The sequence below is a fragment of the Bos indicus x Bos taurus genome, unplaced genomic scaffold (assembly GCF_003369695.1).
Source record: "Bos indicus x Bos taurus breed Angus x Brahman F1 hybrid unplaced genomic scaffold, Bos_hybrid_MaternalHap_v2.0 tig00000621_arrow_arrow_obj, whole genome shotgun sequence".
In the NCBI taxonomy this organism is placed as follows: Eukaryota; Metazoa; Chordata; class Mammalia; order Artiodactyla; family Bovidae; genus Bos; species Bos indicus x Bos taurus.
The window spans coordinates 16,483-29,883 of record NW_020867248.1 but is presented as its reverse complement, the minus strand read 5'-3'; the positions used below and the strand labels follow the sequence as shown (position 1 = coordinate 29,883).

General features: G+C 56.2%; 1 protein-coding gene across 1 annotated transcript; it reads right to left on the bottom strand.

The window, feature by feature from the left end:
* Positions 1-1,586: 1,586 nt before the first annotated feature.
* Positions 1,587-8,715, bottom strand: LOC113888656 (protein odd-skipped-related 1-like). Its single transcript, XM_027535694.1, is given in 4 exon segments — positions 1,587-2,405; positions 2,407-2,518; positions 3,222-3,920; positions 8,396-8,715. Coding segments are annotated over 3 exon segments (981 nt in total). The 5' UTR covers positions 3,890-3,920; positions 8,396-8,715; the 3' UTR covers positions 1,587-2,204.
* Between the last annotated feature and the right edge of the window lie 4,686 nt (positions 8,716-13,401).

The following is a 13,401-nucleotide window of genomic DNA, read 5'->3' as shown; positions in this document are numbered from 1 at the left end:
GCCTGGGCCCGAGCCAGCCATCGAAGCCCAAAACCCACTGATTAGCCCTCGCTCCGGATGCCTAGAGGTCACAGTTCTCTGGGATATGGGCTCCATCCTTTCCTGTTGCTAGTCCTTTTGGACCCAAGGGATTTTGGTCCTGGGATCTTGCTCTACTAGCGGATATCTCATAGGCCGGTCCAGAACCGGCAGTGCTCTGTCCCCCTCGTTTCCATGGGGCCCTGGGACGCGCGTCAAGAAGGTTTTAAGGGCAAGACCAGATGCCGACAGGGCCAGCAGTGGAGGGTTCCTCAGGGCTTCGAGCAGGACGGAGCGAAGTGCCCCCATTCCTGGGCCGCCCCTCCAGGCCTGTCCAGCAGGGGGCAGCGTGGCTCCGAATGCCGACAGCTGGGTTGGTCAGCGCGGTCCCGGCCAAGGCCGCGGTGATAACTTGGGTTCTCGAATCGCGGAGATCCAGCCAGCGGAAGGCGGAGTGGGGAAGGGGGGGCGTTCCAGCGGAGATGGGGATGGCACAGTGAAAGGCTAGAGAACATTTTAACTCCTGCAGCCCCGGGCCCACTTTCTCAGACCGAAAGGCCCGGCCTGAGGCTGGGATTGGGGATGGGGGGCAGTCCCAGTTGCCGGGAAGCTCGGCACAGCTGTGCCCGCGGCCGTTGAGCGCCAGGCGCGGAAGGCCGAGAGCCTGCGCTCGAGCCGGCTGGGAAGGGCTGGGGGCGCCACCGTCAGTGCCCGCCGCGCGGTCGGGCTGCAGGAGCTGGGGCAGCCCCACCCCGCCCCAAGCTGGAGAGCCCCCCGGCGGCCTGGCCTCTAATTGTGAGAAAACTAGGCGCCCCAGGGAGCGTTCCACTTGTGGAGGACGTACTCGGATTTCTCCTCCTCGACTCTCTGGGCCTCCCAGGGCGCCCGCCCCCGCCATTCCTGACAAGGCTTTAAAACTGCAGGGAAATCTTTGCGGGCACGGAGCCGGGATCCAGGCTGGGGACAAGCCCCAGCCGGAGAATCGTGTCGGGGGGATCCTAACGGAGGGAGGGACGCAGGTTTGGGGACTTAGGAGAGGCAGCGGTGATAACTTATTTGCAGCGGCTATTGGGCCCCCTGGGAGGGTACCGGTTGGAGATTGACCGTGAGGGGAGGGCGCTTTCTTCCCTCCCCAGGGCAGCAGCAGGAGGCCCTGGAAGGAGGCTTTTGTTTGGGGGCTGGGGGGCGGGGTAACTTTCTTTTCCCTTAGTTGAATTTGAAGCGACCCGGCTCCTGGAGTTGTTGTAAGAAAAGTTCGAAGTTTTGGCCGCAGACTCGGCTTCTTTGGAGCCCTTTGGAGATGCGGAGTAGGGAGACGACACTGAGGCCTCAAGACCAAAGTGGGGGAGAAAAGTAAATTAAGTTATCCGAGGTTGACCACCACCGGGAGAGAGGAGGGCGTCTCCGTGCATCCCAAGCTGACCCCAATCAGGGGAAGGTTGATGAATTGGGACAGGTCGGCGTGGGGAGCGAAACCCCGGCTCCTCTCAAAAAAAGGAGCCGCCCAGTTTGCTGCGTTTGGGGAGAAAACACAGGAATTTGGGGGAGGGAAATTACCCACCCTGCAATGCCTGTAAAATAACCGTTTATTTAATATTTTTAAAAACTCCAGTGATAAATGTCCGTTACCGATGGTCAGCATAAAGTGCCAATCGCAATACACCGCCCTGCTGCTAGCCTTCAGCCCCTCGCGGCGAAGGGGCAGCGGAGCAGGGAAGCCAGAGGCCGGGCCCCCTTTAGCCGCAGGGCCCGAGGCTCCCCGCCCCACTGTCCGGGTCCGGGAGCCCACCGCCCGCAGCGCGGCAGGAGCCGGGAGGGGCGCTCCTCGGCCCCGCGCTCCCTGGGCCGGAGGCTGAAGCAGATACTGGGATTACACTTTTGCAGGCTCCCGGGGGTGGGGATGGGGGCGGGAGGAGGGGTGGGAAGCTGCGAGAGCACAAATCTCCTTTTTCTCTCCCCTCTCTCTCCGCAGTCAGAGTTACAAGCTTATATGGTCAAAGAAAAAAAAATAATAAAGAAAACGTATAAAATAACAATAGAAAAAGTAATACTTCTGGGAGAGGCGCCGCTGCGGCTCCGCGAAGCTTTCGTTCTCTTTTTAATGCAGTTTCCCTTCCGCCACACGAGTACCGCCTTTTGGCCAAGAGTTTAGCCGCGTCCTGGGGGAGCCGCCCGGGCGGCCGGGGTCATGGCCCGGGGCGCGGCTGTGAAGTTCCGCGTGCGCCGGGGACCCGGGGGACGCGTTTGGGATGGAGGAAGGTCCCCGGAGCCCCTCTCGCTGCCCGCCAGAGTCGCCTTGGGCTTCTGTTCCCTCCGGAGGAGGGGGCAGCGTGACCCAGGGTCCTGTTGACTCGGAGGCTCTGTTTAGCATTTGATCTTGGAGGTTTTGAGCTCCTTCACCTGTGAGTGTAGCGTCTTGTGGACAGCGAGAGTCCTGGACTGGCAGAATCCTTTCCCACACTCTTGACACTTGAAAGGCTTCTCTTTGGAGTGAATATATCTGAAGGCAAAAAGCAAACCGATAATTAAGCCTTGCAAAAATGATGCAGTGTTATAAGTAGTTACCCAAAATCCCTTCCCACGAACATGAAGAGCTTGAACCTCAAAAGAAAGAAGGATGTGGGGTACCTAGCATGGAACAGGCACATGCTGAGTGTGGGGAGGGGATGGGGAGATGAGGGAGACACCTCCTGTCTTAGCTGCGCCCATGTCCAGCTAGGTGGATCCCTGCCTGCCTAACCAGGGGCCAGCATTCGGCCTTATAAGGCCTGAGTCAACAGGGAAGGTGAGTGAGGTGGGACAATTGGCTAGCACTGTGCTGTCCAAATGTTAGCCACCTGCCACGTGTGGTTACTAAAATTAAGTTAGTTTCTCGGTTACACTAGTTACCCATTTCAAGTGCTTAACTGTCACATGTGTCGCATGTCACACTTCATCATCTCAGAAACTTCTCTTGCACAGCATTGTAGATGGAGGAAGCCGTGCATGCCTGTCTGGAGCTTGGGACCTGTTCCTGTCATATTCTCTCCACCCATGCTCCAAAAACCCAGGCTTGAGCTTGGTTGGTTTCCTTCCTGATTTAGGGGGAAGCCCAGAAACTCAGAAGGCTTGGAACCTGGGGGCAGGGGGAGCAGCCTAATGAGCCCTGGCATCAGAAGCAGACTGATAGCTCTCTTCTGCACCCCTCCTCCATAGTACTGCACCTGTGGTCTCGTAGGTGGTCTTGCCTCCGGAAGGCTTTGTGGCAGATGTCGCATGTATAGGGCCTCTCGTCCGTGTGCGTCCGCTCGTGGATAAGGAGGTTGTAGGATTTAGTGAAGTGGCGGCCACAGAATTTGCAGACGAACTCCTTCTTGGTTTTGGAAGGCAGGCGTCCCCTCGTGGGCTTCTTTTCGGGGGACAGCTTGGTCACATCCAGGAGAGCACCTAGCCCACCGGCGGGGGACCCAGGGCCCTCCCCCCGGCCAAGCTTGGATGGATCTTCTTGCGTGGCGGCCAAGGCCAGGTTGGCAAAATCAAAGCGCGGCTTGGTCTTGAGTGCTGCGGGGCCACTGCCTCCAGCGGTGATCTCGGGCTTGGGCTGGATGACATGAGGGAACCAGGGGAAGGCGGGCAGCTGGAAGCGCGCGTCCACCAGGCTGGACACGGCTCCGGGCACTTTGGAGAAGGAGGACCGCGGCAAGTGCATGGCGGGGTAGCCCAGCGTCCACTGGTGCAGGTGCACTGCGTGCAGTGCGCTGAAACCGTACAGGTTGGGCAGGTGGTCCGAGGGCACCGTGGGCAGGCCATTCACTGCCTGAAGGAAGGAGTAGTTGGTGAGCTGCAGGGATGGGTGGATGGGCACCGGTGCTGGCAAGGTTTTGCTGCCCATGGCCGAAGCGGCAGTCTGTTCTGACTTCCTGCTGCAGGAAAAGAAGAAGAGGGGAGGGGAAAACAGACAAGTTCAGGCCCTCCTTCTGAGTTCCAGCCCGGCCACACCCGTTATGTCCCCAGAGACTGGGCTGAGTGCCTAGGACCCCACTCAGGGATCTCACTGGCCTCAAGGAGAAGACAGGAACCTTCAATAATCCAAGGACTCCTTACAAATGGCCTTCAGCAGAGACACAAACTTGACACAGAAACCAAACTAAATGCTGGGCAACGCGACCAACTTAAAATGAGAGTCTACAGTATACCTGACACTGAGAAAAGCAGAAGCACAGGGAATGTACATCCAGGCAAGCCCGAGTCAATATAGAATACACTCTCCTGCAAAGATAACACTTGGAAGCGCACTTACATATTTGTTCAGATAAACAAATACAGAAGTGCACACTGACAGATAAACCCAGGTTCACACTTTCTGAGCAGAGTTGACAACAAGGTGCAAAGATAAACTGGGACCATCAGTATTGTGCTACTAAACAAAATGCAGGAACTGAACACACACACACACACAGGGCACCCACAGAGAGCCCCAAAGGCAGACAGCATACATACAAAAGCACACAAATCTGTACATCTCTCAGCTCCGGAGCATTAAGCTCTATCAGCTGACAGTCAATTTGGCTTCTAGAAGCCATGTCCTCTTTCTCCTTACAACTCGCAACTTTGACTTCAAATTTGTTTTTCTGTCTCACTGTTAGCCAGCCCTTTGACGCCACCCTCTCTGCAGCTTCTTGTGGACTGACTCTTTTCCATTGTCTTTAGGGATCACCTTTGTTTCAGCGAGGACAATGACACCCACATTTATTTACTCACTCAGCCACATGCATTCATTTGTTTCTGAGCCCTCCCTACCCCATAAGAAAGGGGGACAGGGTCTTCGGGCTCTCAGGATGTTTGTGTGTCTGCTGAACACCCCCTCCCTGAGCAGGTGGGTTTCCCTATGAGCAGGAGCATGGAGGCTGGGCCTCAGCTATTGTGAGCTATGCACCCTCCAAATGCAAGGCCAGGGAGCTTGAGCCAAGCCAGAGGGGAGCCCTGCTGATGTGACAAGCAGTCTGGTGTCTTCTGGCCTCTTTGACCCTTGGTCAGGGTCCCTGGCCTCCATGGACAGGTCTGGAGTCCGCAGAAAGAATTTTTATGTCTGTGCCTCCCAGACACTCCTAACTCAGGTCTGTCCAGTGGAGGCAAAAACAGGGAGAAGGAAAGCCAAATTACACAGAGGGCCTTGGGAGGCTCAAGTGCTGAACTCCATCTCAAGAAGTCACAGGGGAGAAGGGTGCTTAGGATGCAGGCACTTCTTCGCCTGTCTCAATCCCCTGCCCTCCACTTCTCCCTTTACTCCTGATTTGCCCCCTCCTCTTCCTCAGATCTCTCCTCCACCTAGTCCCCAACCCTGGGACGGGCAGGCCCCTGTTCTGTTCCCTCCTTCACGACAGACCCCGACACCACCCCTGCGGTTTCAGAAGCCTGGCTTCTCCAAACCCAGGTCCTTAAGGCTCAGGTTGCCTTTCGCTCTAGGGAAGCTGTTAACGTGAGGGCAGTGCCCAGGATGTTCCCTGGAGGAGGCAGGACAATCTGGACCTAGATAGCCTTCTCCTTGGAGGCTGGCAGGAAGGTCACGCATCCAGTGCGGTGGCCCATGGGCAAAGAGGCTCTGCCGAAGGTGGAGAGGGTGCCGAACACCCAGAGCCGGCAGATATCTGCTTGCGCAGGTTAAATCGGCAATCCAATGAAACCCCTGTCGGACCGCCGCAATTAATTCCGCCAGGGTCTCTGCGAGGCACAAAATGGGATGCGGAGGGGAGCGCGGCCCCCGGCGGCGGCGGAGCCGTGGCCTGGGCAGCGGGCTTCTCCGCTGCGTCGCTCACGCTCTTGCGCCTGGGACAACCCGAGACCCTCCTAAGGCGCTGAGACGCTGCGAAGAACGAATCGGGCCAGAGAGAAAGCTGGAGCCTGTTTGGGTTGGGAAGGGGAAGGGGGAGAAAGAGGAGATGACTCGTCGACTTCAAAGGTCTGCCCAGACTTAGGCGAGGTGAGCGCTCTTTGATTTGCTGTCACCTCTCCTTCCCCTCCAGGCGCTGGAAATCAGATCCTTATCTCTGGCTCCCCCCGGGGCCCGGCAGGCGCCGCCGGGGCCTCACTTGCTCCTCTCTGCGCTCAGTCTATCCCTGGGCGATGGCGGCCAGGCGCTGGGCTGCACCCGGGCCCGGGCCCGCTCCAGGCGGGGTGAGGGAATCCCACTGGCCCCGCGCACACTAACCCAACCTTTCCCTGACCACCCCCAGGAGCCCAGACCTTGGGCTCGGTGAGGGGAGGGGGCGCCTATGCCGAAACTGCTTCTGGGAGCCAACCTTTCCGGGCTATCTGCCCGATCTTGTTTCCCCCAACACTCAATTTCTTTTTCTCAGCGGCGCAGCCAGTTTATTTTCTGCCGCATTCCCAGGGCAGGGCTCCCCAGGCTCTGGTCAACGGTTTTCTCGGGGACGAAATTCGTTCGAAACGTGGCTATCTACACTAGTAAAGTACCAAGAATGGGCCGAATTCACGATCCGGTTTCAGGCGGTCCGCTAAGAGGAAAACATAAGTCTCACTCTGCCTTTGCTGTGGGAGAAGATGAGCAAACCTCAAGCCCCAGTGGCTCTCCTGGTCCTGACCCCAGACCCCCAGTGTGAACTGCGTTAGATCCTTAAGAGAGGAAACCCGTCTCCCCAGGTTCCAGGCCAGGCATCCGCTCTGCAAGGAGCTAGGACCCCGGAACCTGGGCGGCGCGGGTAAGGGTGCCGACTACGCGCACCAAACGCCATTAGCGCTTCCCAGCCCGGGTCCCCGCGCGGTTCAGACACAGTTTCTCTCCTGCGGTAGAGCGCCAATCCCGGTTCTGCCGCCAGCCCTATGCCGGGCATTAATGAAGTGTGCAAAAGTCTATTAAAGTGGTTTATTCGGGGCTAATTGAGCGTGAGCGAGTTAACTGCTTGCATTAATGAGGACGGAGCGAGCTCCACAAGCGAGCGCCTGGAGGAGCCCAGCATCAGCCCCGGAAAAATCATCCTTGACACCGAATCCCCAACACGCGTGCTGACAAGCGTCCGGACTCCTGGCGAGAGGACTGACCGGCGCCGGACACTTCTGTTTAATTCTCCCAACGAACGAGATCGAATGAACCCTTCAGCTAGGCAGCCATCCCCCTGCATCTAAATGCCCGGCTGCGTCCTTAGTGATCTGCTCCCCAGTCTTACTAAAATCACAATTACTTTGAGGAACCTCATATAGAACATTTACTCATTGGTCGCCCTCCATCCGTTCCTCCCGCCTCCCCCACCCCGCGTCCTTGCCAGCCTCTCTCTTCTCTAGGAGGCCATGAACCTGGGAGATTAACTAGCCTTGCACGTGGTTTCTGTTCCCAAGAGCCAGCGCGCAGCTCTTAGCCCGGGTGAAATTTACCAAATTGTGGCAACAAAGAAACCGTCGCAGCTCCTCTATACTCCAAGAACCTACCCCGTGACTGGCCGAGCTGCTGAAAAAGGACTGTCTGTGGGTTTTCATTCCTCTTACGAGACAAATTTCCTGGGAGAAATGAGTTCAGCAGGCAGCCCGTCACCTCTTTCCCTCTCTCCTCCGGCTCCCGCCTTTTCCCCTGAAGGGAGACAGTCCCGGGAGCAAACGAATCTTGCCCTTTCAAGCCTGAAACTGAGAACATCCGCAGCTGCAGTGTTTCCGCTACCGCGGCGTGCGGGGTCTCTGATTGGGGAGTAGTGTTCGCGCCCCCTACATGCTCCCCTTCACCGGATCAGTCGCGGGTTACTCTCCAGGCCTCGACCACAAGAGCAGTCACCGAATAGAGAACACCCCGAAGTCGGAGGGCAAGTGCGAGGCGGGGTCAGGCACACGGGCCAGCACTCCCGGGTGGGGCCGGCCGCGTACCTGATCGCAACTCTGCCACAAGACCAGCTCAAGAAAGCGCGACCCGGCGGGGGCATGCACCTGTCCTTGGCGCGGGCGGCCGTGGCCATCCGGCCACTCTCTTTTCCTCCTTCTGCTAAGGTAGGTCAGATTAAGCTAGGCGCGCGTTTTGGGAAAGTTCGTGCCCGCACAAGTTGCTTCGGTTTCTTGAGAGGGGCCACAAGCTGACTTCCGAAGTCCGCAGGCACCTCGCCCGGGATTGCGCGAAGCCCGGCGGCGCTGGGGGTAGTAGCAGGGATCCGCCCCCTCATTCCCCCCGGGTCAGAGGCCGAGGACCCCCGCACGAGAAATTCCTGAGCCAGCACCCCCAAGCACCCAGGACTGCAGCTGCTCTCACTTTCACAGAGGTCCAGCAGTCTTCATTTGTTACGAGGAGCTTCTTTCCGGGACTTGGAGAGAGAAGAGACACCCGCCGAGCGGTGACAAGGGGACCCCGGGGATCCTGCCCGCATTCCCCTCGCCAAGCCCGGGCGCCCAGGGCTGCAGTTACCTTATTCCGCGGCGGTCCCGGAGTTGAGCGCGTCTCTGGGGCTCCCGCTGCGAGGGGACCCGGTTAGCCAGAGGCGCTGGATTTCCACAGGCACCCGCGGAGCTCTAGAGTCCCGGCCCCTCTCCGGCGGCCGCGGGGACTCCGAGCGCCCGACACGCGGGAGCGCTCAGCGGCCCTGGAGTCCTGTCCGCCCAGGGGGTGGTGAACTTCTGTCGCGGTTCCTTGGTTGGTTCTGAACCCGGAGCGGCTGAGAAAGCGCTGGGGAGAGACCGAGCTCCGACTCACTTACCCCTTAGCACCGAGCCGCCTACTTATTTTAATCCACCACCCTCCCTCCTTCCCCCCTCCCCCCTCCCCCCTCCCCTAGCCTCAGGATTCCTCCCCTCCCTCCCCTGCCCCCTCCCCGCAACCATCCTGCCCTGCGCCTGCGCACTGAGACACAAAGTTTGCTGACCCGGGCAGCCGACTGGGACTGCGGCGCTCGCCTGGCCCCGACCTCCCGGGACCTGCGTCCCCAGTTCTTCAGACCTGTGCGACCCTTTCTGCGTGTTGGGCCCACGAGGTTGGCAGGCGAGCTCGAATAAAACAGCCTCTTCCATATGAAATTGGGCTGAAACTTCTCGGTCCCCTTCCTGCGCGCCTAGGACACAGCCCGTGCAAGGTCGGGGTAGGCGGGGGCCGGGGGCGGGGGAGGGGGGGCGGTGCGTCGGGATCCTGGCGACTTAGTTTGGGCCCCACACACCTCGGCCCCGCTGAATAGCCTGTCTTATCCCAGAATACCTCTGGAACCGAACAGCTTCAGGACATCCGAGAATGCTCAGCGCCAGGGCGGTTCACCCAGACTCCAATGCCTATGACCGGCCCCAAACCCTGGGTTACCGAGTTCGCTAGAAAGATTAGAGGCGGAGGATGGGGCAAGAAGTCAAGATAGTTACTTTCCTAGGACTCAAAAACCTTCTGAGATTCATGCCCTCTAAAATCCTGTATTCTTTTGTTTTAGAAGGATGGATGAGAGATTGGAGAGTTAAGTACCACAGAGCCGCGATGCAAGCTGCAAAGTTCTCCAGCTCTTAGGGCCTTTGAGTCCAAGAGGCTGATTCAAGTGGAGTTTGGGATGAGAGCGGGCGTCAGGGTTCTGGCCAGAAATTCTGTCTTCACTGCTTATGCTTTAGGGAGAGTACCAGTAACCCCTTGACTGCCTGGCTCCAAGAGCTGACCTCCAGCTGACCCCAGCCCAGTTCCCTCCCTGCCACCTCTCTGGAACAGCCCCCCCTCCCTGGGTTCGGGAGGAGGGGCTGGTCTCCCAGGCTTGGGTGGATCCAGATTCTCACCTCTGTACTCCTGGGGTTTGCCCCCAAGGCTGCTGCTTAATGACCCTCCTCCCCAGCCCTGGAGACTGGACCTGGCCTCTGTGGGTCTCTTGCATACTGGCACTGTGTCTCTGGAGACCTTTCCAACTTTGGTGTGCAAGTCTGTGTTGGCTTTCTTTTTAAAGGAGTCTTGGTTTCCTGACCTAGGGAAATGGTAGTGGAAATGCCCCCCATAAGGAATAGTTGGAGGAGACCCTGGTCTTACCCTCAGTCCTTCAGAAAGAGCCTGGCCTCCAACCCCAGGTAGCTTTGACCTGGGCAGAGAGGAGGGCAAATGGGTGCAGTCTTTGCCACAAGGGAGACTGTACTTACCCACTGCAGGCTAGTGTTAGAGTAAGGAACCCATGTAAGCTTGCCTGTGCAGCTGAAAAAATCCTAGCCTGGGGTGACATTCTGGCCCTTGGGAGGCCCCTTGGGAACAGAAGGAGCTGAGATCACTCCCTTCCCTGAGATTCCAAGGCAGCAAGTTCCAGGAGCAAAGGAAGGCCTGAAGGGAAAGTCCAGGAGGGCATTCCTGGATTGTACCAGCTTCCACCTTGGGCCAGGGAAACTGTGTGCCCTAGTCTTAGGGTGTCCTAGGAGACAAAGCTTAGTGCCTTCTATTAACCAGCAGTGAAAGAATCCAAAGAGGCCTCCACAATGAGGCATCTGGCTGTCCAGACCACTTAGAAAATGTCTCCCAGGAAGAGGATGTTTGGGTAGGATGGAAAGAGCCTCCTGGCATATACAAACCCCATCTCTTGCTCAGAACTCCACCCAGTGCAACTGTGCTGACTCCATCTTTCCACTTGCCTCTTTCTTCTGAATCAGGGTCCCTGGCCAACATGACTCAAAGACTTCTAGAAATCTCCAGGTAGTAGAATCCCTAAAGAACTCTTGGAGAAAATTTTTAGGGATCCTAAAGAAAGGGCCATGCAACTCGGTTGTTTAATGCTGCTTTTGCCAGGTTACCTGGAAAATTGATCCCCACTCAGGTCAAATCCCGTAACTAATAGCTGGTATGGAGCAAGATGGGGCTGCAAGGCTAGAGCTGTCTCTCTTAGCTGAGCATCTCAGGCTTTGCCTCTCAAGCTGCCACCTCCAGAGCTGATCTGCAAGGTAGGTAAGACAAGATGAGAAAGATGCAGGACATTGGCATTGCCCAGACTTGCCTCTGTTTCAGACACCTGGCTTCAACGACATTCTTTCTAGGTCTTGGACTGTGAACAGCCCCAGAAAGCTAGAATAACGAAATTCAAGATTTGATAGTTGCTGGAGAGTCCCCCATCTCAATCCAAGCTCCCATGGGGATGACCCCCGCAAACCCTGGCTTCAGTACTCAGTGGAGACCAACCAGATTCTAGTTCTCTCTGGATGGAAGGAAGAAACCCTGGACGTTAAGAACCCCTCACCTCTCTGTGCCATGGGAACAAAGGGGGTTCCCCTCCCCCGCCGATTAAGAGAAATTGATCAGACTAAGCTGAGTCTAGGTACCCTCGCCGTGTCTGGACTGCAGTGTGGTAGATTGAGAACAGGGCTACCAGGTAGCTTGGTTTTCAACTAAGATTCGTTTAAAACTCGCAAGGACATCATGGTTCCAGTGTGGTCAACGTCCTCGGTATTCGGACGGGACCCCACCACTCTATGGCTCCCCGAGCCCAGTGAAGGTGAAGAAACTCATCTCTAGACGCCCAAGCCATTCCGGGGCGTCCCGCGCAGGGTTCCCCTCGGTGGCTGCAGCCTCTACACGCTTAGAGCCCGCGGGCTCCAGCCAGGGAGCAGACCAGGTTCAAATTCCGCCGCCACTGCTTGTTTCTGGTTCGCCTACCCACCGCCAGCCCCCCTCGCAACCGCGGGCGCCCGAGTCTGGGACTCAGCAAGCAAGCCTTGGGGAAATGGCCCCACAGTAACAACCGGGCCTCCAGCTCAGCTCCGGAATTCTCTCTGCCAATGCCGATGGGGTCCAGCAGAGAGCGATACCCAAGCCGGCACGTGGCACCGGGTCGTGGACCTCCCTGCGCCGCGTTCCGAAGTGAGCCCTCGCCGCGCCAATCCTAGGCGTAAAGGGGGTGGCGACAGCCTTTGCCAGACCCCCCCCCGACCCCCCCCCCCCCCGCCCCCGCCCCAACCCCAGCCCCTCTCCCGACTCCTGCTTACTAGGAAGGAAAGTTCGCCAGCCTGTCTTCAAAGTGAAAATTGAGCAGCTTCCAGAAAATTAACTAGAAGGTAGCTTATTTTGCTTGAGGGGGGGTGGGGGGTAGAGGGATTGGATAAAAAAAAAAAATGAACCCCACCTCTCTCACTTCTCAACCACACAAAAATGACCTCTAAAAAAAAAAAAAAAAAAGGAATGTACTTAGTAATTGCAAACTTTTGCTTCCAATGCAAGCTTTCCTGTAACTACTTTGTGGACGATTGGGGGTCTGCTCATTTGACCCCCCTTTAAGCGTGTACAGAGCTTTCAAATAACCGGGAGATTTAGGTATCCCTCTGTAATCATTTAGATGATGGATTGTAATGGCTCAATAGTTCCTCTGGAACCATTACGATCAATCAGGTCAAAATCCAGCTTGGGGGGTGGGGGGAAGTATTTAAGCCCGGGGAGGTAGGCAACAGGACTTCCACACACACTTGCGCAGATTTCACGCTCTGATAAGGTACAAGCAACTCCAGGGTCTTAAGGAGAATAGATCACAGGTGAACCCACGAGCTGGTGTTTACTGTGACAGCGACAGACAAGTTACAGTATCAAAACTGAAAGGGAAACTGAACTGTTTTTCCAGGCGGTTTCCCGTTTCCTAAGCGCTTTATGAGCACATAAGTATCTTGTTACTATTTGTCACCTTACTAAATAAAACGATTCCTGCATGCATACATCTACCCTTGGTTTATTATGAGAAGATGTACGAAGCACGAATATTCATGTGGAATTTCATGAACTCCCAGACTAGCCCTGGAAAACGGAATGAAAATCACGCCTTAAATTGGGAAAATTAGATGTTAATGTGAGCATACATTGTGGAGTTTGTTGTTTTGTTTTGTTTTTTTTTTACTTGTACAAGTATGAATTGTCAGAATTATTTTCGACGGATCTAAGATTATAGAATTTTCCTTTTATCCAAAGGTGAAAATAAATGTATTAGAAACGACGCAGTGTCTAACCAAACTGTAGTTGATGAAAAAAAAAGTTAACTGAATCGCGTATAGTCAGGGAGAAGTCCTGCGGACAGAAATACCTAACTGCACCCGCGGCTCTGTGACTCTGACCGGCTACATAGGCGGCGGTCGGCGCTGGAGGAATGCGCGTTCGCGGTAATTAATTTCCAGACACTGGAGGGTTATTATCTGCATAGCGATTTCCGGCGAGGGAATTCGGGGCAAGTCTGGCTGCGATGTTCTACCGAGACTTGGGGACCGTAATCCTAAAGAAAACGCGCCACCTGCTGGTAAGCAAGTGACATCTCTCGGCGCCCCTTCCTCGAAAAGTCTCAAATCGAGTTGTCTCCTGAGTGGGTTTCCCCCGCAACTGCTTTAAACGTTCTTTTCTGAGTTACGAAATTTACCCTGTTTAAAACTACACACGTTCTTGCTCTTCCAAAGAACAAAATTTCTGTTTTCCCTGCTCCAGGTTTATGAGGTTTTTTGCTTGTTTTGGTT